Here is a 23,225-nt window from a genome sequence, read left to right as displayed (position 1 = left end):
GTACCCCAAAACTAAAATCTCTCTAATATGTCTAATTTCTATTAAATTTATAATTAAATTGGATAGTTTTATTCTAGAATCATTCGTAAAGTAGCCTGTTTAAACATATTCGTGTTTTGACTATTTAATTATGTTATATTTCATTTTGTATAGAACAAGTCTTTAAAATACGTCAAAATTCTCTTTTTTCTTTATATTTCTATTACTCCGGTCGTTTCAAATCGATGTTGACCATTTATACGACGTTGTAAAGCTTATTAAATTTCCTTTTGCTGCAGAAGATAACGAATCGAATGATGCGTCTTGCATAATCATATTCAAAAATCATATTCACGAATGTGCTTTGACTCTTTGATCCGCAAGAGCAAAAATTACGATACCGATCCAAATGCATTTTCTAGTTACTTTGCTGTAGTGCTTTGTTATATCAAATAACAGATACTATTATTCGGTAGAGTTGGAACTTATACAATTTTTCACAAGTTTCTCGCTTACTATGTATCGATATTTTGCTTTTAAAAAAAGATATAATATTTTTTTTGATTTATGTACACATGACAAAACACTAACGCAAACGGTTTTGTGGGGTACATTTGTACCCCAAACAAACTTTAAGCAAGCACTGTTAAATTGGTGAAATGAAACAAATAGGTTGTACCTGCTTTAACGGAAGTTTAATAATCAAATTGGTTTATGATAGAGATTGCTTGCAATTAAAATAAACTGTAACGGAAAAATAAGGATTTGAACTCATAAATTTGGTCAAATTTAAAAAGGGCACATTATTTTTTTAAAAGCAGATAATTTTGGCCAAATTTATTTTCTAGAGATAGTCTTTGTTCCATCAGACCTAAACCTAGCTTTACTTCCGCCAGGTTTCGTTGTTTATGATACTCATATGGTGAAGGTATAATGCACCACTATCAAATCATTGGTACATATATGGAACAAGCACTTTCTGTCAGATTGTTCCCGGGCTGAGCTATTGCATGATCCGGATTCCTTCATGAAAATACATGAATTTCCACGAACTTAAGGAATAGATCGCAAAAATTTTGTGTGTTCTGTTGAAGCCATTAACGGATTTTTAAAAGCTTGGAGTCGTTCCGAGAGCTCCATTGAAGATGTCGAAGCATCTCTATTGGCGCGCTTACCATATAATCTGAAGCATAAAATAACCAATCATAGATCGTCCTAACGCTAATGATGATACATCAAGAACACGTCAGAAAAAGATTGATACCCTTCGATACAGGTTTGACCGTTCCAACCAGTAACGTGGGTGACGTCATGTGAATTGTCGAACACGAATTGCCAATTTCCATAGCTTAATTTAATAATGTAATAAATTATATGAAACTGCCTAGCAGGAATGGTTTCTGATAAAAATTAGAAATTTTGCTTAAGTACGACGGGCAAGGTTGTTGGAAACTGTGACCATTAAGCTTTCTGTTTCCCCATGAGTTAGCCGCCGATTTAACTTAATTTCCGGTTAAGATATCGACGATTTATAAGTTTCTCAGAACATTACAAATTCGACGTTCAATAATAGTAAATATAAATGCGGATTCTACTCGGCAGTGATTTGTTTTGCCATAAGCAGAAATAACTCAATGCGTATGGTGCTACTTCAGATTCGAGTGATTCTACTATTCTTAGATGAGCCTAGGGTCCAGCTCGGGTGCCTAGAATTAAAAATCTTCAAGATCTTCGGTTGATTGTCCGTATTAGCAGGTTGGATTCGGATCGGGCTTCTCAAATTTTAAATTTTCGGGTTCGGGTCGGGTTCGGGTTTTCAAATTTAAAGCTCTCGGGTCGGGTCGGGTCGGGTTCGGGTTTTACAAAATTTTCATTCTCGGGTACGGGTCGGGTTCGGGTTTTTAAGTTTTAAAATGTTCGGGCTCGGGTCGGGTTCGGGTTTTCAAATTTTATGATTTCGGGCTCGGGTCGGGTTTTTAAATTTTCATGCTCTCGGGGTCGGGTCGGGTTCGGGTTCGAAAAAATTGAAACCCGACCATCTCTACAACCTGTTGGGTTTCCAAGTCGTTGGCCAGTTGTTTGAAATCCGATATTTTACGATATAGGGTTGGCATAATCTTAGATTAGATTAAATGATTAGGTTTCACTCAAGGAAGTCTCCTAGCACAATTGATCTTTGGTGCATGCGATGTATGCCGCTATGTTTGTAGAATACCTCTATAGTGCCATCGTGATAACCTGCAAATATTTAGTTTTAAAGACTAGATAATTTGGGCTGTAAGGGAAACTTAAATTTGGTGTAAACAGTTCCGCTCTGTCAATTTTTTACAGTAGTTTGTAACGTAGTTCCAAATTATTTCTCATGCAGAATGAGAAAAGAATCTGCGTCAACTCGGGAGCTGGAAAAATGCTGGTTCAAGTGATTTAAAAGTACGAGGAAATTCTCACAACTGCCCGCTGGGTGCGATCCGAGTGGAACCGTTTACTGGTAACTGCGGTCGAAGGCCATACGAAAAATCACAGCCTGAGTGTCTCCTGATTATGATTAGCTTTCAGAACATGACTTGATCGACGATGAAATATATGAGAATTACAAGCAAATCGTTAGGCTCGAATTCTATAAGGCTTCTACTCATGGCAGTGTTCCTAGAAGATTGAAGTTTGTTTTCGTGAATATATGATTTGGCAAGAGATCTATACCCGTGGCAAAACACTCAGTTTTTTTTGTGACGGAAATGTCTCAATAAACAGATTGTCCTCATTGGGTCCTATGACGGTTGCGTTACGTTACGTTACGTCATTGGGTCCTATGACGGTTTCGTTACGTTTTATCCACATTTACACAGCTGCCATAATAACAGCTAACATCAACAGCAATTTTCGAGTAAAATCAGCTGGCATCAAAAGAAAAATGCGAGAATTTCTTTGAAATAACACAGTTAGTTTTATGATGATGTTAGAAGTTCCAGAAACTGTAACATGATATATAAATTTAATTTATGGATCTAAAAATTATGACAATTATGCGTTGAGTAGAATTTTGGCTATTAGAATCTACAATACTATTTAAGTATTTTTGAACTTAGAATGTAAAAAAGTGAATAGTCTTGAATAGTTTAAATGTTCGACCCATTTTGATTACTTGCTGTGTGAAATCAAACCGTAGCAGTTTGTGTTTAGTATTGTCGTACCCGTTCGTCTTTTCGTGACTATCATCCCTGGGTACAAGGATGATGACTGAGACGGCACAACAAAGAGAAGTGGGATCAATTTCATTTGAGATTTAACTGAACTGCTACACAGATGTCCTCAACGATGTTCGAGTGATGAGATTGCGACATGCCCGACCAATTCCTTATAGCCTGACTCTGAAATTATAAGCCCAAGTGCACAAACCAATGTATATACGTCAGAAGGAAATGCAAATGCCCTCTTCAAAGCAGCTTCTGGCGTGCACGCCCCTCCCTGAATCCATCAGTGGACTTCTTCTTTATAAACACCGTCCAAAATACTTATTTGTAAATGGATTATCCCTCAGTCACGATTTTTCACTAGTGTGCGGTGGTGTAGAGAAGATCTAAATTTGTTCCAAGTGTTTATATTTATACCAGATTTAGATCAGCGGTGGAGATGCCCTTATAATATAATTCGATATATATAAATTGCTTCAATCGTTCAAAAATTGATTTTATCGTGATACATCAAAATAACTTGAATCTATAAATAGGCCATCGTTCATGCATACCAACATCATTCAATTTTGATATACGGAAGTTAACAGATCGTGTGTGATATTATGGTTCTTACATTCGTTTTTCTTATCTCAAAACTAGCAAAAGAGAAACCATATTACTAGAAGATAGTGGTTGGTTTGTGTTCAATGATCGAGAACCCCCGACATAAACAAAAGAGTGGAGAGTCCACTTTGTGGATTTAGGAAATATCCAAGCGTAAACTACACTCAAGTTTTTTTTACGCGGTTTTTGAAATTTACGCGGTTTTCATTTACGCGGATTTTGGAATTTACGCGGTATCTATCAACGAGGTTCCCTTTAACGCGGATTCTTAAATTTAAGTGGTCTTCATTTACGCGGATTTTGAAATTTACGCGGTTTTCATTTACGCGGATTTTGAAATTTACGCGGTTTTCATTTACGCGGCCTGTATCCCCCGCGTAAAAAAAACCTGAGTGTATATAGAAAGTATCCATAGAACTATCTGATTCATTATGTTTCATGATTCAAAGTACAGCCAAGCCCCAGAGCCTTTGTTCCACCTAATTACAGCAACTGTGTTAATTTCCCCCCCCCCCCCCGCTTCTTGGACCACCTACCTACCTGGCGGCCTCGCCGAGAAACGAAGGCCCACTTTAAGGCTCTAGTTCTACAGTTTCTCATACTTTTCTCATCGCCCGTTTTCCATTTGCTAACGAGACTCCCAATAAAGTTTCTCTCCTATATATATGTAGATATATAGTCATTCTAACGGTTCGTGTTCATTTAAGTAAAGCTGCAGGGCAGTGAGCCGACTGGCGAAACGGTTCCTTGTGTTAGTACACGGGTGAAGGAAGGGGTTTCCGTCTCCCATTCCTTCGGACAATTAAAACTATTTTTAACCCGGAAGGGGGAAAACTTTGACCAAGCCTCTAATGGACCACTTTTTCGTTATTGCTATTATTCGTAAAGCCACTCAACTGGAAAAGAGCTGCAGCTTTGATTTTTACGGTCCCATCCATGGCGGGCCAATATTTCACTACACTCGATCAAACTTTTGCTAATCAATTTCTTTCTTTCATCTCTTTCAGACGTACGAATTCTACGAGGAGCTGCGATGGCCTGCTACGCTAGGATTCCTGACTTTCCTGTTGCTGCTGTGCATCATTCTGGTGATCGGAGCTACACGGAGTTCCCGCTGTGCGCTGATTTTTTTCAGTGTGTGCGGTCTGCTGGCAGTAACGGTTTGCTGGCTTCTTTCGGGCATTTACCTAGCCAGTGCCGTGGCACTGGGCGATTTCTGCATGAAACCGAACGATTTCATCTGCAGCCAGGTGAGTGTTTCCGAGTATTCATTCATCATCCAACGGCGGTAGATCCTCGGGCAATACTGGACTGGTCTCCTCCCCACATTCCATGAAGCCATCGAGCTGAAAAGAACCGGCAAAACTTTCTCTCCTAGTCCAGAAACCAACAATTGCACCAACTTCATTATCCAATTAACTTTGTGCTCCGAGTAATGGGATAATTTTGTGTGTAACGACTGAGTTGTGAGTTTTTCGGTTCCACCGAGTCTTTTCCTTTCATTAAAGTCAGTTTGTAAAACTTTATTAAAAGTATAGAGTACAACCAGCTGGTTCCACAAAAGCGTATCATTCTTGTTATCGTTCCGGAATGACTGTTTCCCATTATCTAGTACATACTCAGTCCCGCGCGCCGCCCTGCCCTTCTCCCGCTAGCATGAATAGTGGAACGCATGGTATTTTGTGCGCTTCCGCGTTGAAAGTCATCAACCCAGCGTCGAGTTGAAGTTTGAAAAATTGCGACGCGCACGCACTGTTTCCCCTCGACGCCTCCTTCGATGGTATTCTGAATCACGGTTTTCCTGCTCGGTGCAGATACATAAAAGAATGCGGCAAAGTGCATCATCATACGAGAGAGTATGTGCATCATACGGGTAATGGAGGAATGTAACAGAACCTAGATCAAGGCGCTGCGAACCCACCGGCAGAGGCGACGGATTGTGAATCCATTGCGCTTTGCTAGAAGGGGGCCAGATGGCCTCTCTGTGGTTTCGAAAGGGACGGAACCGGCAGGGTTGGGTCGTTTTTTCTCAAACGCGCTGCAGCTAATTGCCTATTTTCGCCCGGCTGATACAAAAAAATAAGTCCGCACACATAACCAGGCGGCCCCATTAAACGGGGAATGGTCGTAAAATTTTAGTTTTGAGTTCAATGTGTTGCTTCCGTTGCATATTGCACATTGCTAACTTCTGAGAGCACGTTTACTTTTAGTTTGCGTCACTCGTTTTTTTGTGTAGTTCTAGTTTTACAATGAGAACTAAACATATTTTTTTTTTGCCTAATACATTGTTTTCAACATGACTTCAATGTAATTACACAATTCACCTTCATCCTAAAGGTGGTGTTCTGTATGGAATAGATTTACTCTTAGTGATGGCAACTCAATAATAAATAATAAATATTCTTTGTTCCTGTAATCACAAATGTCTTGAAGAACACAACGTTAAATTTAATTTAGGGGAGCCCGGAGCTAGTTGGCGGTTGGGGTAAGTTGGCGGAAGCCCCTTTTCTCCGTTTCTATTAAACATAAAGCGTTGCCTCTCGTTGTGTACCTCAAGTAATCTGAAACACATTATCCGATGTGTTTTTGTTCCAAAACATTTTGTTTTGTTGAAATTATGGGCAATATTGTGTTTTCGAGCATACCAAGTAAATTTTCTAAATTTTAAATACTTAGCGGTATTTAGGGTGATTATATTTTTCAATAGCGCGTGAAAAGAGCTTTCAATATCCGTATAGATATTACATCTATCCACAATTATTTTTTATATAGTTTTAAATAAAATATGCGGTTGGGGTAAGTTGGCGGTGTTGCACGCGGGGTAAGTTGGCGGTACTATTTACAGTGCAACAAAGTTATCAAAAAAAATTTATTTCTGGAATTCACTCCAAAGTAAGAAAATCTTTTTCTTGTGTATCTTGCCAATGTTGGAGACATTTAGTCCGGCCAATTGCACGAAAAATTTCGAAAATTTGCTTTTGAATAGGGAGTAAGCGTCAAAGTCAAAATACCGGGGTATTGAAACTGAAATATAATAGCAAATGTCCGTTAATATACAGTTTTCTCGAAAAGACATTCAGCACGTTCCAAAAGGACCCTTGAGGTAATTGATTGCTTAGCTTTTGGCATATCGTCACATACTGCCAACTTACCTCGGGTTCGGGGTAAGTTGGCGGGTTTTCCGCGTCACATATTTTTGTCTCTAAAAAGGAGACAATGCATCAAACAATTTCAAAAAAAAATCAGAGATGTTGCCAACAGTCTGCTCTTTCATACCGCGTGTTCTATTTTGCAAGATCTACCTACATCAAAGCGGTAAAAATTGAAAACTGAAAACACCGCCAACTAGCCCCGGTCTCCCTTATTTCATGAGCATGAACATAATGACCATACAATTCGTAGTTATTTTTATTTATTTTATTTATTTATTTATTTCACTGACATTATGTAACGTAAGACAAAGTCTTTTCAAATGTTACATCTTGATGAAATTCTGTGCTGCATTTAAAAATAATATGAAAAAGTATCAAATCTAAATCTAAATTAATCTAATTCTAATTGTTCTCTAATATCGCGTTCTAATTCACGTTGTTTAAGTAACCAAGCAGCTCTCGTTTAAAGTTTCTCAATGAGGTAATGGATTTTAAAATGTATGGCAAATTATTATACATAGAAATACCCCTAACGAACATGGACTGGTTGTAATAAGCAGTATTGTGCTGAGGTAACTGATAATTTAGTGTACGTGGGTTAAGTAGCGGCCTTAGTTTGCAATGTAAATATGCAGGTTTTTTGGAACTAATAAGTCGGTATAGGATCAAACTGGATCGATAAGCATAAAAGTTTGCAAATGAGCAACCGATGAGAGATTTTTGCAGATGAGAAACTCGGGAATACCTGGAGAGGTTGTAGACATAGCGAACACACGCGTTTAAAGCAACTCTCAGCTTATTCAAGGATGCTGCAGATGCATTTGAGAATATGAAGTCTCCATAGATGAAATGTGGTAAAACGAGTGATTTGAAAAGTTTAATTTTGGTGGTAATTTCGAAATGTTTAGTAACTAGATTCAAACGCTTCAGAGTACCGTATATTTTTCCACACTGAGCATTTACTTGATCATCCCAGCTCAAGTTAGACGTGAATATAACACCTAGATTAACAGTGCGATTCACAAATTGGATTAATGCATTGTCTGTATAAAGTTGAGGTGGAGTCGGGAGAATGGCAGACCTGCTTAGTAACATTGCTTTAGTTTTCGTGGGGTTAATAAACAGTAGGTTTTGTTGGGACCAAAAAAGAATTTTTCTTAGATCATGGTTAATTTTTCTTGCTATACATTGCATACTATATGTTTTATTTGCACAAAAATAAATTTGAACATCATCAGCAAATAAATGTATCGAGCAAAAATCCAATACTAATAGTAAGTCATTGATGAAAAGTGAAAACAAAATGGGTCCACGTACAGATCCTTGTGGGACTCCTGACCCAATGGGCAGATAGGAAGACATAATCCCATCAAAGAAAACTGCCTGGCTTCGATCACTCAGATATGACTTGATCAAATTCGCCGCTAAATGAGAAAATTGAAAAGACGATACTAGTTTCGATAAAAGTTTGCTATGTGATACACGGTCAAACGCTTTGGCAAAGTCAAGTAACAGAAGAATTGCAATTCCGCGTTTATCAATCACTTGCGAAATATCATCATGCACCTTCATCAATGCGGTTTCAGTGCTGTGAAATTTTCTGAAGCCGGATGTAGAAAATTCATTTCGTTAATGAAACAAGAAATTTGTACTTTAAGAAGTTTTTCAATAGCTTTAGACATCGCGCTGAGCAAGCTAATAGGTCGAAGATTAGATAAACAAGCGAGATTGCCTTTTTTCTTGATGGGAATTACTTTTACATATTTCCATATGCGAGGAAACACTGATGATTTTATAATTGAATTAAACAAATGTCGTATATATGGCATTGCATGTGGCAGGATTAATCTAATGTATTGTATGGGAATATTATCCAGCCCGACTGCATTAGAACTAATCGAGAATACGGCGTTCATAATTTCATAGTCTTGGATAAGCCTAAAATGGAAACCATTGTTATTTGTAGGGAAGGTAGGAATCGAAGAGTTGTCGGTGGTAAAATGGGAAGTAAAGTACTCATTGATATCGTTTGCAGAATGATCAAAGTTATTTTGAACCGCTCCTTTTTTAGAAATACCGAGTTTTTTAATGTTGTTCCAAAGTTGCTTACTAGGAATTTCCACATTAAAATTACGTCTGTCAAAATCAATTTTAGACTTTTTAATAAGTTCATTTGTTTTATTACTGAGGCGTTTATAATGGACATGATCTTGAACACTTTTGGTGCACTTCCAATTTCTATAGGCTATATCTCTGCTGATCATAGCTCTTTCAATATTCGCATTGAACCAGGGATTAATTCTAGGTTTAGCAACTCTCAGAGGAAAGAATGAATCATGAATTCGGTATAAATGGCCATTCAAAATATTAACTAGCATATCAGGGTGATGAATACTAATATATTCGCTCCAATCAATGTTGTCGAAGGCTTCACTTAGTCCCTGGGTGTCATAACGTTTGTAGTCCCTATAATGTATGAGTTCTGGTTCAAATTTAGCTGAAAAGTTAAGGGAAGAAAATATCAAGTCATGTTTTGATATTCCGGACAGAGATACCTGTCCAAATCTAAGGACTGCGTTAGGGGAATCCGTTAGATTAAGGTCGGGCAAGGAACAGCCCGTTCGGTGAAAAAACGTAGGTTCATCATTGATACACGTGTAGGACATGTTCGATAAAGCATTCTTAAAATATTGCGATTTACCAGTGTGTTTCAGCAGGTCTGTGTTGAAGTCACCCAGGAAAAATGTGGAATTGTACGTGACAGTATATTCATCGAAATGATGTAGTAGTGTTTCAGAGCAATCTACATTCGGAGGGTTGTAGTAGACCCCTAAACGAATCTTGTCAATACCGCACTGGATCTCCAGCAGCAGAAATTCTGGTATAGAACGAGTGAAATCTGTTTGTGTGGATTTCCGCACAATCCGACTTATTAGCTTATTTTTCACATATATGCATACTCCGCCCCCGTGTCGGTTACGATCATTCCTGAACAATTTGAACCCGTCTATAGTAATCATAGGATCGATAATAGAAGCATCAAGCCAAGTCTCTGACATGCAAATGATGTCTATTTTGCTGTTATTGATCAACATTCTTATTTCATTTAGCTTAGCAAACCTTCGCGCACAAAGACTTTGGACATTAACATGACAAATATTAAGTTTATCTGTGTATAGGGCAGCATTTAGAACAGACTTAGGAATAATCATGTTTGTAGAGGTATTGTTAGACAATTGCCTAACCATAATCAGTGCAATGAGATACAAGAAACTTTACGCGAAAAGCAATTCGCAAGGCTTCCCCATGTGAAAAGATAACGATAATAGAGAACAAATTCTTACATCTAGAAGCTTCTTCTAACATTAAATAATGCACTTATGTCGCAGTTCAATTTACAATTGAAAATAATATCATTAAAAGCACGGAACAGCATCAATGGAAATTTCATTTGTCGTAGCACAAAAGAATACTAGCAGCGCGATAACATTAGCGCAGGAGCAATAGAAACAGCATCCGTAGTAGTAACAATAGCAGCAACAACAGCAACAGCACCAACAGCAGTCCGCTCCATCATCAAGTGTGAATGATTGTAGCACGACGCAGCACAAACTGTCAGCAACAATTACTTTTAGGAGGGAACATTCATGGAAAACTTGAGGATCGGATACAAAGGACAATAAAAATCAACTTGGGAATGAAGGCAAAAACTAGGATAGGTGTAATATTTTGACTTTTAGGAAAGGTTGGAAACACAGGAAAAAATCGGGAAGGTATCAAAGGAAATGAGGTAGGAAAGAAGAGCTTAATGGAAAGGGTAGCTGAATTTTGTAGATAGCTGTAGAACCGAGTGGAAGGCTTCCACTTTTCCATGATCTTCCACGTGAACAAGGCCATCACGAGCAAACACCTTCTGTATGCGCCCTCGTAGCTTCAGTTTGTATGCTTCAGCACGAACTTCCATAGCAGTAGACGTAAGATGCTCATTAATAAAAACTCTGTTGTCGTTATCGAAGCTTACATGCCGCTGGCATAACGCTCCATGTCTAACGTATCTCTTGAAGAAAAAGTCCCTATGGTGGCGAAAGGCGAATTGACAAATAATCGGTGAAATTGATCCAGTCGTCACAGTTTGCTTTGAAAATCGTTTCAAGTGAACGAGCGAACGATCATCGCACGTATCCAACAGCTCCTTACAGATGTTGCGAAAAATAAGGAGGCAAATTCTCGTTCGGCACGTATGGTATTCCAGAGATACTGAGATCATTTGATCTATCCATTCGGCTTACACGTTCATTAGTAGCATCCAGTTCATTGCGGAGTTCCTTTACTGCTTTTGTCAAATCGTTTATTCCGGTAGTGTACTCAACCTTGATTGCAGCGAGGTGAGTCTCCAAATTGTCCATTCGTTGTACGAGTTCAGCTTTCCAGGATTCAATTTTGGCCAATACTCGCGCGTTAGAATTGGCGAGCAGCTTTTGAATATTCGCCCATAGGCTATCAAGGGTAACAACACCATTCGTTTCGACACTTTTTTGTTTGTCATTGCACTGTTTGCTTTGGTTCCGATGTTTGTTGCGAACCATTATGACAGTGCAGATTAATAGGTTGGCAGCAATTGATCGGTGACGTCCTCAAAGTATAACAACAGCGAAAACTACTGAAGGGATTTTTATCGTATATGCTATAGTGTTGGATAATTAGATTGCGTTTTATCACACTTAATAATCACTAGAAGTGCAAACTTTGGCGCGTTTTAAAACCTCTGCTGTATTCAAGCAGATCGTCACTAGCGCGGCGAATTATAGATGTTCAAGCAGGGAAAAATAGCTAATTGAACTGCGAGCACACCACACTTTACTCTACAGCACTCATCCCTTAAGTTACTACTCCGTGATTGGCCAGAATAAGCGAAATTGCACAAAGAATCAACGAATGGGGCCTGGGATTAGCTATTAATTCTCAATGTTCACGTTTCAAGAGTTCTAAACTTCGAAATGTCAATAACGGCGCTTTGTTTATTTGATTATTTGTTTATTTGTTGTATCTACACCGACAGACTTAGCCCAAATGGCCACTACTTAGAGTAGTTACATGTAAGGATACTTAGAGTAGTTACACAGTAGATGTCGAAAAGCAAAGCATATGAACCGGTATTGGACAGTCTCGATTCTGTCAATCCCGTTCTGAATGAATGAATCCGAACAACAGTTCTGTTCAGATCACACCACGTATTGAAGCGCACTGCAGTTCACTGTAAAGGAATTTTGTATCGGTTGTATCCAGTATCTGTGGAAAAATCTTCTATGTTGTCAGCGAAGGAAAGATGAGGTTTTTTGTAGCATGTGTCCTGTTGCCTCGTGAGCGACCAGCTTTACAGTAAAAAAATACAGTTTAAAATAACTAGCTAGCAATAGTTTGGATACGGAACTTGAACACAAAATTCCTACTGATGCCCTGTTATGACGAATATCAAGGGTAGTTACATCATCTGGACCCGGAGAACTACATGATTGGAGTATGCTGTAAGAATGGCAGCATTATCGACGCAAATAATATTGTAAATTCTGTTTAGTGTATTTGTAGAGATTTGGAGTCGTTTCAAAAATTCCTTTGGAGATGTCGAAGCATGTCTATTGGCGCGTAGACGTAGACTATCGAACTCGACGTAGACGAACATTCTAACGTTAATGATGTGATATCAAGAACGCCTCAGAAAACCAACCACCGACATATGTTTAGCGATACCAACCCGTAGTACGTAGGTTATCGAACTCGAATTGCCAATTGCCATAGCTTAATTTAATACACGTAATAAATTATTCAAAACTGTTTTTGCAGGAACGGTTTTCGGTAAAAAAAATTAGAAATTTTGGTTGAACATGATGGGCAAGGTTGTTTAAAACCGTCATCATTGAGCTTTTTGTGTCTTCTTTGTTAGCTCCATATTTGTAGATCTTTCCGGTCAAGATAACGACGATTTATTAGTCTCTCAGCGCATTACAAATTCTATTTTTGGTAATAGTTAATTTAAATGTTCATTCCACTCGTCAGTAATTCGTTTTGCGATAGAAAGATAAATCTGGACGCTTGTGGTTAAAGCGATTCTAAGATGAGTTAGGATCAGGCTCTGGAACTTAAAATTCAAAAACTTGGTTGTTTCTTCATATTAACAAGTTTTGATTGTTTCTTCACATTAACAAGTCGGGTTCGGATCGAGTTTCTCAAATTTAAAATTTTCGGGCTCATGTCGGGTTCGGGTTTTCCAATTCTGAACTTCTCGGGTTTGGGTTTTACAAATTTTTTATCCTCGGGTTCGGGTCGGACTCGGGTTTTTTCAAGTTTAAATTCTCGGATCCGGGTTTTTAAATTTGTATAATCTCGAGCTCGGGCCTCGGGTCGGGTTCGGGGTTTTCAGTTTCGAAGCTCTCGGGTTCGTGTTCGAAAAAAAATTTAAAACCGACCATCTCTACTGTAGGGATCCCATAGTTCATGGGATTTGGATTACTTTTTTCAAAGTGACTAGCGCCATGTCTAGTCCAATTAAGGCGCAAATCTTTTTTTTTTTTTTAATTTTGTGAAAGCTGTCCCATACCTACTATGATAAATTTGAGATGATTTTCACAATTGTTTACAATTGTTTTAAAACAACATTGCGCAATTAAGAGTCAATTCTATCAATAATCAGGTGACTTTATCTTCTTCAAGAATTTTGCTACCCAATTTATAAAATTAAATTTTTTTGCATGTATCACAAACTACAATGTATGGAAAGCTTGGACAATATAACATGCTCACTAATGCCGCCTGGTGCATCTATTTCAATTTTATCTATCCATAATCCATCTTTCTACTACGCGGGCACCGCGCAATAGGAATCCGCGTAGTACGAATCTGCGTAGTAGGAGACCCGACTGTACTTTTATCTTGTGTGCGTTGTCTAAAGAACATTTTATTCTTGCCGAGGTAATCTATCAAGGTGAATGAGACTCAGCAAAAAACGTGGCATAAAACAAAGTATTCGTGATATGATTCATTTGGTGAAGGAAAAAAATCGATTTCATTTTGCGTAATAATCTAAAATATGTGGTTCTGTGTGTATATGGACAATGGAAAAAGCGAACTTGCTTTTTTCTCCATTATGGAGAAAATTGTTTAAAACCGCATTTGCGCGTTAAGGGCACAAAACCTATAACTAAATTAGTTATAGAATTTACGTTTCGACTTCTTCTCACCCGAATCCGACACGAACTTAGTGGCGGGATTCAGCTAAAGCCGGATTGACGCTAGCTCCAAAAATGGAGACGGACTACTACGAGTGTTTTTTTATCTGGATCAACCCCAGAGACGTCTTATGAGAACCTTTAAACGAATGACTACAGGGGGTATAGCATGATCTTTCATGATAGCACCGTAGATCCACGAGAATTGATCAAAAATAATGTGTATCCAACTCACACACTGGTGGACATGGGCAGGTTTGCAATCATTCCAAGAATTCCATTGGCTTTACTGGCGCATACTATTTGTAGCGAATAAGAAATTATTCTTATAATCTAACGATGCTATCTGTCGCTTTATAGCAGAAACGCTAATGATACGCCCTCGAAGTGCACGTCAGACAATCTTGATTAACCGGTTTGTTCGTACCAAATCGTAACGCGGGTGGCGTCGTGAAATATGTCAAATACAAGTTTATAGCAGGTTGCAGCGCCAAATGTAATTTTTGTTAGATAAGTTAACCTTTATGTTTTGACGTAGGATTACGTCTTTGTTTTCGATATAGGGGTGCACGTTGCAAATTCTACAAAAATGGTATGTAACGAAAAGTGGTCCAATTTTAAACGCATATAATTCAGCCATCTCACGATAAATTTTCAATTTTTTTGCGCATATCGCCCCGAAGTGCTTCTAAGAATGGATTCCAATTGATAAACCCAAAGATTTTTGATAACATGGCATTAAAAATTTAAATAATGAACAACCTAGTCAAAATATCGCGCGTTTACACACAGAAGATAGCGCTTCCCTAGTCCAGCACGACAGATTTGTGTACCTAGCGCGCTACGCTTCTATGAATGACGTCATCGTCGACTATTTAAACGGACGGATTTTGCCGGACCAGCTCAGTTACCTGTTGAACAGCAAGTGAAGCAGATCACTGCGCTGTGTGTTTTCACAGCCAGTGTAGCTGAGTTAGAAGTCCGTTACACTGCCTGTGGTGGTACGCTATGCTATCTTTTGTGTTGTGCTCGTTTCCAGCACACTTTAATGTATAATTATTCGTACACAAAATAATTTGTACATGCAAGCTCCATTTGCAAACACGGTTAACATAGTGTCGTGGTATTAGTTGTCTCTTTCGCTCTACCCATCAGCGTTCATTCATTTTGCTTTGCGCGTGGGTTTAATGTTTGAGGCGAATGTGTGGGTAGGTAGATCTAATTTGTTACTAAATTGCACAACGAAAGTTTATTATTTACGTTCGATCAATTCATTGATTCATTTCCCCATCACGTCATTCATTCCCACTCAGCCTATAGTATTTTGATTCTACTAATAGGTACATATTACAAAGTATATTTATGAATGAATACACTGCCACTGTTGCAAAAACGCATGTTTTCCATATATAAAATTGTTTTCTATTCTTGTATATTTATAGTCTCGGTAATGCATTCGCTATATTTGTAGTCGTACTTTAGGAAAGTTACAATAATGGCAAAATATAACTAAAATGCTTGGTCTATACATGAAATGTGATTATATTGTCTAAAATTTGATTTTTCTTCACTGGTCCGGGTTTTTTACCACACACAATCGAAAAGTTTTTACAGGCTAATCTTATGCTATAAAGATTTAGTTCCAGATATTAGTTCGGTTACAGTTTTCTGTCTTCTTTCTTCAGATCTTCTTAAATAAGTTTAATCGGATTCGATCACCTACTACAAATGAAATGACCTGATAACCAAGAAGGTTTGGTTCAATATGTAATATTCGATGTTGATTGGATGTGATTAAACCATACGTAAGAAATATATTTAATTTATTATTACTATAAATGTACTAAGAAAATAACTATTTTACATTAAGTAGTATAGTCCTACGTCTACAGCTCGTGCAACCCCATAGGGCTGCCCCTTGTAGTTTTTAGTTTTATCGAAAACCTGAAAAAGCAGGATTGTATAGCTAATTTCATGAATACTAAAATTCGACAAAATTTGAGATTTTTTTACTCGGGTTCAGGTCCGGTTTTCTAAAATTTATATTCTCGGAGTCGGGTTGGGTTTATGTGTTTTAATTTTAAATTTCTCGGGCTCAACTCGGATTCGAGTGTTTCAATTTTTACAGTTTCGGGCATGGATCAGAGTCGGGTTTTTCGATGTTAAATTTCTCAGGTTGGTTCGTAAGAATAAAGGAAACCCGACAATCTCTACTGAAAACTAGAACTATGTTTTTACAGTATCACGAACAAAATACATAAATGCATAACACAAACTTTCGGAAAATTGAGACTAGACACATTAAAACTCAGCTCAGCTTCTCTTCTGGAACCGACATATCGTCCTGTCACGAAAAATCTCAGATGATCGCACATGTATGCACACTAAGTTTTTTTTTTTTTAATACTGATGATACGTACCGCGTTTTTTGCACGGATTGTGCAATTAATACTGTTTCTGGTTTTATTGTAAGTCTTTTTTGAATGCAAAGAACTCAGAAGATTTTTGGAAAAGTCGAAAAGGCGAATCTTCAAGTTTTTGACATTGAAAATGTCTTACTCCACTATCTAAGGCTAGGTGTCATTCTAAAACCTAAAATATGTCCTATGTAACGAAACTATGTAAGGTTTACACGCTTATAACTCCGCTATTACTAGATAGATTTTAATCATTTATGCAACAACCGATTCAGAAATGTTTAACCTGAATATTGGTAATAAACATGTAATATTTCTGCAATAAAAGCAGTCTTTTGAAAATCGATAGAATTGAAATGAATTGAAAAGTTCCCGAAAATAGGGAAATTTGCCATTCGTGAGGCAGAGCCGTCAATAGGAAGCACCTACGTGACTCAATCGAACACGAAAAGTTATAAATAAATGTACCGCGTGCCTGTTTGAATCAGCAGTTGCTCTTTTGCCAAACAAGTAACATCGTTGCTATAGCGTCTCGTACGACAGATTTGAGCACCCAGCACACTACGCTTCTATGAATAAAGTCATCCTCGACTATTTAAGGAATATCATTCCTCGGACGAGTTCATGCTCCTGTCGAACGTCGGGCCGTAAAGAACAGCAGTAGCAGCCAGACATGTTCAGACAATGCGCAGCAACGAGTGCTGTATTTGATCACTGCTACCGCTAGGGGTGGGGACGACCACAGGTCTAGGCATCCAGCGGCAAAGCGCTCGTGAATATGATGTCTCTCTTCCATTGGCTGTATTGATTTTGCCGATGACATCATCCTCGGATATATAACCACAGACCAACAGACATAACACTATGAGGGAACTCTCTTAAAAAATATCGATCCGGCAATTTTCCCAGAACACCAGCTCCACCTTTTGTTCACTGTCCCAAACACTCATTCGCTAGTGAGTTACCCCTCCGGCTTGGAAACAATTTTTCACTAATGGTCTATCCCCCATATGCTTGTTCATATATCAGTGGCGGCATAATTTCAAAAGCGGCCACAGTCCCAACTACGAATACATTTAAAATGACCGTTAAAATGGGCGAAGCATTATTTTTGAGTGTTATGTCTGTTAGTCTGTGATATAACTTTCAGTATTGCTCGGGCGAGCTCATTCTCTGGTCGAACGTCGGAGCGGAGACGATAGCAGTAGCCGACAGATCTATTTAAATTAGTTGAGAGCATGCCGTTGCGATGAATCTAGTACCGCGTTGCTTTTTGTGATACTAGAGTTTTAAACTTCGACAAAAAACAAATCGACGGTTCTCAAATTTGGAAAGCCGATTATTTTGAGCTTGAAACTCAGTGTACACTTAGGTTTTTTACGCGGTTTTTTGTACGGTATTTTTAAGCAGTTTTTTACGCGGATTTTTGTATTTATGCGGTTTTTGAAATTTACACGGTTTTCATTTACGCGGATTTTTGAATTTACGCGGTATCCATTAACGAAGTTTTCATCAATACGGATTCTTAAATTTAAGCGGATTATGAAATTTACGCGGTTTTCATTTACGCAGTTTTCATTTACACGGCCTGTATCCCCCGCGTAAAAAAACCTGAGTGTATTTACACCAGCATACTCTCTTGCTCATTTCGGTGCGTGTCGGAAAGATTTGATTTATTTAGACACTCGTTCTGCATAAAAGATTAAAATCTCGGCTGATTGATTTGTGCGCATCGAAAATGTTGAGCCCTAGTTAGCTCGACCGCTTCCGTAACCCTACCCATTGGGGCCGTACATAAATGATGTAGCTTTTTTCGGCGAATTTACCCCCCTCCCCCCCTCGTAGCATTTTTCACAATATTCCCCCTCGTCACACATCGTCATAAATTTGTTACACCCCTCTACCCCCTAAAGTGCTACGTCATTTATGCATGGAACCATGGTACCGTACTGGATGTTGTTTAAAACCGTATGCATTAAGTTCAACGCATTGATCGAAATGGTAAAGCGAAAATCGAAATATCTTGTAATTTAACTCGAAGTTGACAAGAGTAAACGTGCGATATTTCGATTATTGTATCGATTTTGTTGGCTATTTTCGGCAAGGCAGACTCATGTGGCCATGATCGAAAAGAAATGTGAAGAATCCATTGCCTTCTGCTGGTAGGAGTTGGGGTTTCCACCCAAGTTTACCGCCTGCATACTACATTTTCAATGTCACCGTGGTCGTGTCCAGCACACAATCCTTTAATTTTTTTGTCCCGCGCTTCAACAATATGGTTGTATTGGAACAACCCTAAAAGGCGTGAATGCTTTTCAAATTTTTTGAAAATTGTCTCACACCTATGATAATTTTGAGATGGTTTTTGCGATGTTGTTTTAAAACTTTAAGAATTAACGAGTTGACGCCAAATATCTATACCTGACATCATTTTGAAAACCAAGATATTTTCAGAGCGGGCTTAATGAGCGCATGATATAGATTAATGTCGGAGGCCATTTTGAAATACCAGCTTAGTGATATTCGGCTTAACTCAGACAACATGGATTGTTTTGGAACGGGCCAGACAAATATGCAGGTTGGATTGAAAGACTACCCTGATACCCAGAGCATAGTTAAAGTACGCAGCCAATGGATCGCTGATCCGAAAGAGTTATCTGGGTTGGTGACCCACTTAACCTCACGGGTCGTCTCGGTCCGGCACGAGAGAACGAGGGAATCATCGGGATAGAGATCATCTCGATCGTCCGCGATCGAATCAGGCAGTCGCTCAGAAACCACGATGCGAGCGTCTTAAACAGCCAATCTGAAGGACATGAGTTCGGGTCTTAATTTTTTTGCTGCCTGTAAAGCGTGAACATTATTATGTAGAATTGTTATTTTCTAATAAAGTAATAAGGGAGATCATAACCGTTATTTCTGACGTGTTATTTATCTTGCGGCGAAATGCTGCGTTGCGAACATCTTTTATTGTATTTTTACCAAAGTTATGATCTAACATTATCTTCATGATGCTACTCCATTCTTAATCTCTGGATGCTCCGTTCAAAAGTTTTGGTTAAAATCAAATCGTGCTTCATGGCCGGAGACACTCTCTTGCTGGCGCTTAGTAACAGGTAGTTCACGCAATACACCTACTTTCAGTTCACGAGGCACTCTATAGTTGTTCCAGTTCCAGCTCCAACATCAGTTGAGCTTTCAAAATAACGGGAATCGTTTCCTTCTTCTCTCGTTTCTATTTTAATTTGTTCAGTGCATATAATTGTACACCCAAAAAAACATCAAAATAATTCTGTTAGATTGCGATCCCGCGTTCTTCAGATCACATGTTTCTGACGATACCATCTGAACTATATTTCCACTTTACACCAACGGTATAACTGTAGACCACATCAAATGCGTCAAGGTTAACTTGACTGAAGGCTCAACTCGCCGTGTAGCCAGAGACAGCACTATTTTCATAACTTTCAGGGCAACGAAAGTTTAATTTTGTAATAACTCATGAACCAGCTGTCATAGCTATGAACCGTCTTCAGGAGAAATGGTTCTACTTGACTGAATCTATAGAATGTAGCATACAATATATTTTTAGGGACCCCAAACGACATATTTATGTATTTAATAGAAATGCATTGGTTTCTCATAGTAAACTCCATACAAACTTAGATTCGCTTGTGCTAAAAGATGCTCCCATAGACTTGATTCAGATTTAGCGTAGGAATTTGTTTACCAATTGCACATTTTTCTAACTTGGTTCTGTGGTATTTTTTTCATACATCCTTCTGCCACATTATTGAACAGAGGTTGAACCATTACTATTTTTTAATGTGTAGTAATTATAACTAGACCTTTTTTGTTAGGGGAAACTTTGCCGCTGCGACCACTATTCACATTATCTTTTGTGGCTGAATTAGATCCTAATAAATATTAAAGTTAGGCAAATAAATGTGTTTTAAGTGCAATCCGTTCGGTGCATGTTTTAATCGCTGTGTGGTGAAAGTCTGGAACTCCAGGCAGATTAGCTGCCAAGGGCATGACCAGGGACAGCAAGACGGATCTGGTCAGCATATTTTCGTCTACCACATCGAAGGAAACTAAAGGTTAGCCGAAGGACAGCAAGATCCCCAACAATGCAGTGGCCAGAGGTCTGACGTCATTTTAACATCCAAAATGGTTCTGATTATTTAATAGTTTAGAGTAGAGGTGCGCGCCGCGCCGACGATTTCAGGTAAAAATAGTAAGCGCGATGACTATTTTTACCTGAAATCGGCGGCGCGGCGCACTTCTAGAGGCTCTTTGCTTTTGTTTTTTGCATTATAAGATAAGAAGAATGTGCTCATGAATGGATCTACACGAATTTGATTCGTCTGCTAAAGCCCATCGAACGGATTTTCACACGAGGCCGACAAAATCGAGTCAAATAGCTGACTAAATCGGTTGTAGATAAAATCGGCTCTTCAGTGTATTATTATATTTTTCACACACATTGTTGAGGCTCACTGTAAGCAGTTCCTATGTGACGATCAACACGGCTTCACACCTGGACGGTCAGCGTCTAACCTGTTATGTTTAATCCTTCATAACAGAGAGTATGGAACATCGCCCTCAAACCGACGTTGTTTACACCGACTTATCTGCCGCTTTTGACTAGATAAACCACGATATCGCAATAGCAAAAATGGAGAGATTTGGAATAAATGGTAGTATTTTGCAGTGATTTCGATCCTACCTCGAGAGATAGCGGTTATCATAGGAGAATGCCAGGCTCCTACATTCACTTCTACCTCTGGAATACCTCAAGGAAGCCACTTGGGACCGTTGGTGTTTCTGATATACTTCAATGGTGTACATCTTAATTCTGAAGACTCCATGACTATCCTTCACGGATGACCTAAAGATTTTTCGCCTAATTCGTTCAATTGAAGATGGCAGAGTTCTCCAACAGCTGCTTCAAGTCTTTGCTGATTGGTGCAATACGAACTGCATGTATGTAAACCAGAAGAAGCGCTCGGTAATATCTTTTTCGCGGAAGAAGGATTTGATTTATTTTACCTACCGTCTACTAGAAACAGAAATCGAACGTGTCAGTCACGTGAAGGATCTAGGAGTGATTCTGGATTATCAACTTACGTTTAAACAACACGTCTCCTATGCAGTTGATAAAGCGTCTCGAGCACTGGGATACATCTTCAGAATAATCGCTGTACTGCTCTTTATTCCGATCAATTCTAGAATATTGCCCTGGAGTGTGGAGCCCAAACTATAATGATAGCGTTGAGAGAATTGAAAGTGTGCAGCGTCGCTTTTTACGTTTCGCGCTCCGTAGATTGCCGTGGAGAGACCCTGTCCGACTACCTAGCTATGAAAACCGATGTCAGCTGATTCAACTAGAGCCCCTACATTAGAGTGACAGGAAAAAAATGACCCCTATTGGCCCACCCCTGAGTCGATTTCTGGTCCCACCAGGAGTACTTGCTCCAAATTTGAAGCAAATCGGACAAGTCTAGCTACTGGACCAACTTGCTTGAAGTTTGTATGAGATTTTGCGACAATTTACACGCAGAAAAGCCACTAGCTCACATTTTCGCCGCTAGTGCCACCTATTCGCATTCTATTATCACTGTAAGTGAAAATAAGACAGATAATTTAATTGTCTACAACTTTGTCGAAGACTTCTAGTGAATCCGGCTTTGTTAAAAAAGTTGTTAAACTTTTAACGAAGTGATGTCTGAGTCAGTTTTCCATGGGGCCTAGCAGTGAATGGTTGTGTATCAGTACTCGATTCCCACGAACTAAACATTTTTGTGAAATAACCGATAGATTTAGCTTAATAGTATGTTCAGTCTTCGACAAAGTTGTAGACAATTAAATTATCTTTCTTATTTTCACTGACAGTGATAATACGATCCATACAGTGCCACCTAGCGGCAAAAATGCGAGTTAGTGGGTTTTCTCCATGTGAATTGTCGAAAAATTTCATACAAACTTCAGGCATGTTGGTCCGGTAGCTAGACTTGTCCGATTTGCTTTAAATTTGGAGCAAGTACTCCTGGTGGAATCGACTCAGGGGTGGGCCGATTGAGTTTTCAAAAATTCATTATTTTTCTGGGCAGTCTACCCTACATGTTCGAAGGAATACCACAAGAGCTTTGTTCATCGCTGACACTCTGCAAGGCCGTATAGATGCCCCAGGTTTTTTGGAACAAATCAACATAAACGTCGCACCTAGAGCACTACGCAACAACATTACGTTCCGATTACCATTCCGACGCACAAATTATAGTATGTATGGAGCCATCACAGGTCTGCAACGAATTTTTAACCAGGTAGCTTCAGCATTCGATTTCACGTTTCTTGACAAACTCTGCGTTTACGTTTTTCCAGATTTTTTAATCAATTCATTAACAACACTTGACCTTTTTATTCTTTGTTTGTAATTATTGTATGATTATTGTTTTTATGTGCGACTTGATTATTAGAAATAAGACACATTCTTTTGTGACGTTACAACGATTTGACGAATCTTCATTCGACAAATATGTTATAACTTTATCAAATGAACGCCAACATCAAAAGTTATTACAGATTCAGAAAGTAGACAAAATTTCACGAAAGATTGAATCAACATTAACTGAATATACTGGAAGAGGATTGTTT

The 23,225-nt window shown here is 38.6% G+C and overlaps 1 protein-coding gene across 3 annotated transcripts in view; it reads left to right on the top strand.

Moving 5' to 3' along the window:
• LOC131685524 (protein tweety-2-like) overlaps positions 1-23,225 on the top strand; it is a 280,502-nt gene that overhangs the window by 243,168 nt on the left and 14,109 nt on the right. For all 3 annotated transcript variants that reach the window (XM_058969314.1, XM_058969316.1, XM_058969317.1), the window contains exon 5: positions 4,784-5,026. In XM_058969314.1, coding sequence (XP_058825297.1) covers positions 4,784-5,026 — 243 coding nt within the window. The remainder of the gene's footprint in view (positions 1-4,783; positions 5,027-23,225) is intronic.

The sequence above is a fragment of the Topomyia yanbarensis genome, chromosome 2 (genome assembly GCF_030247195.1).
Source record: "Topomyia yanbarensis strain Yona2022 chromosome 2, ASM3024719v1, whole genome shotgun sequence".
NCBI lineage: Eukaryota > Metazoa > Arthropoda > Insecta > Diptera > Culicidae > Topomyia > Topomyia yanbarensis.
The sequence above is the reverse complement of the archived record's forward strand: the minus strand, read 5'-3'. Positions and strand labels throughout refer to the sequence as shown.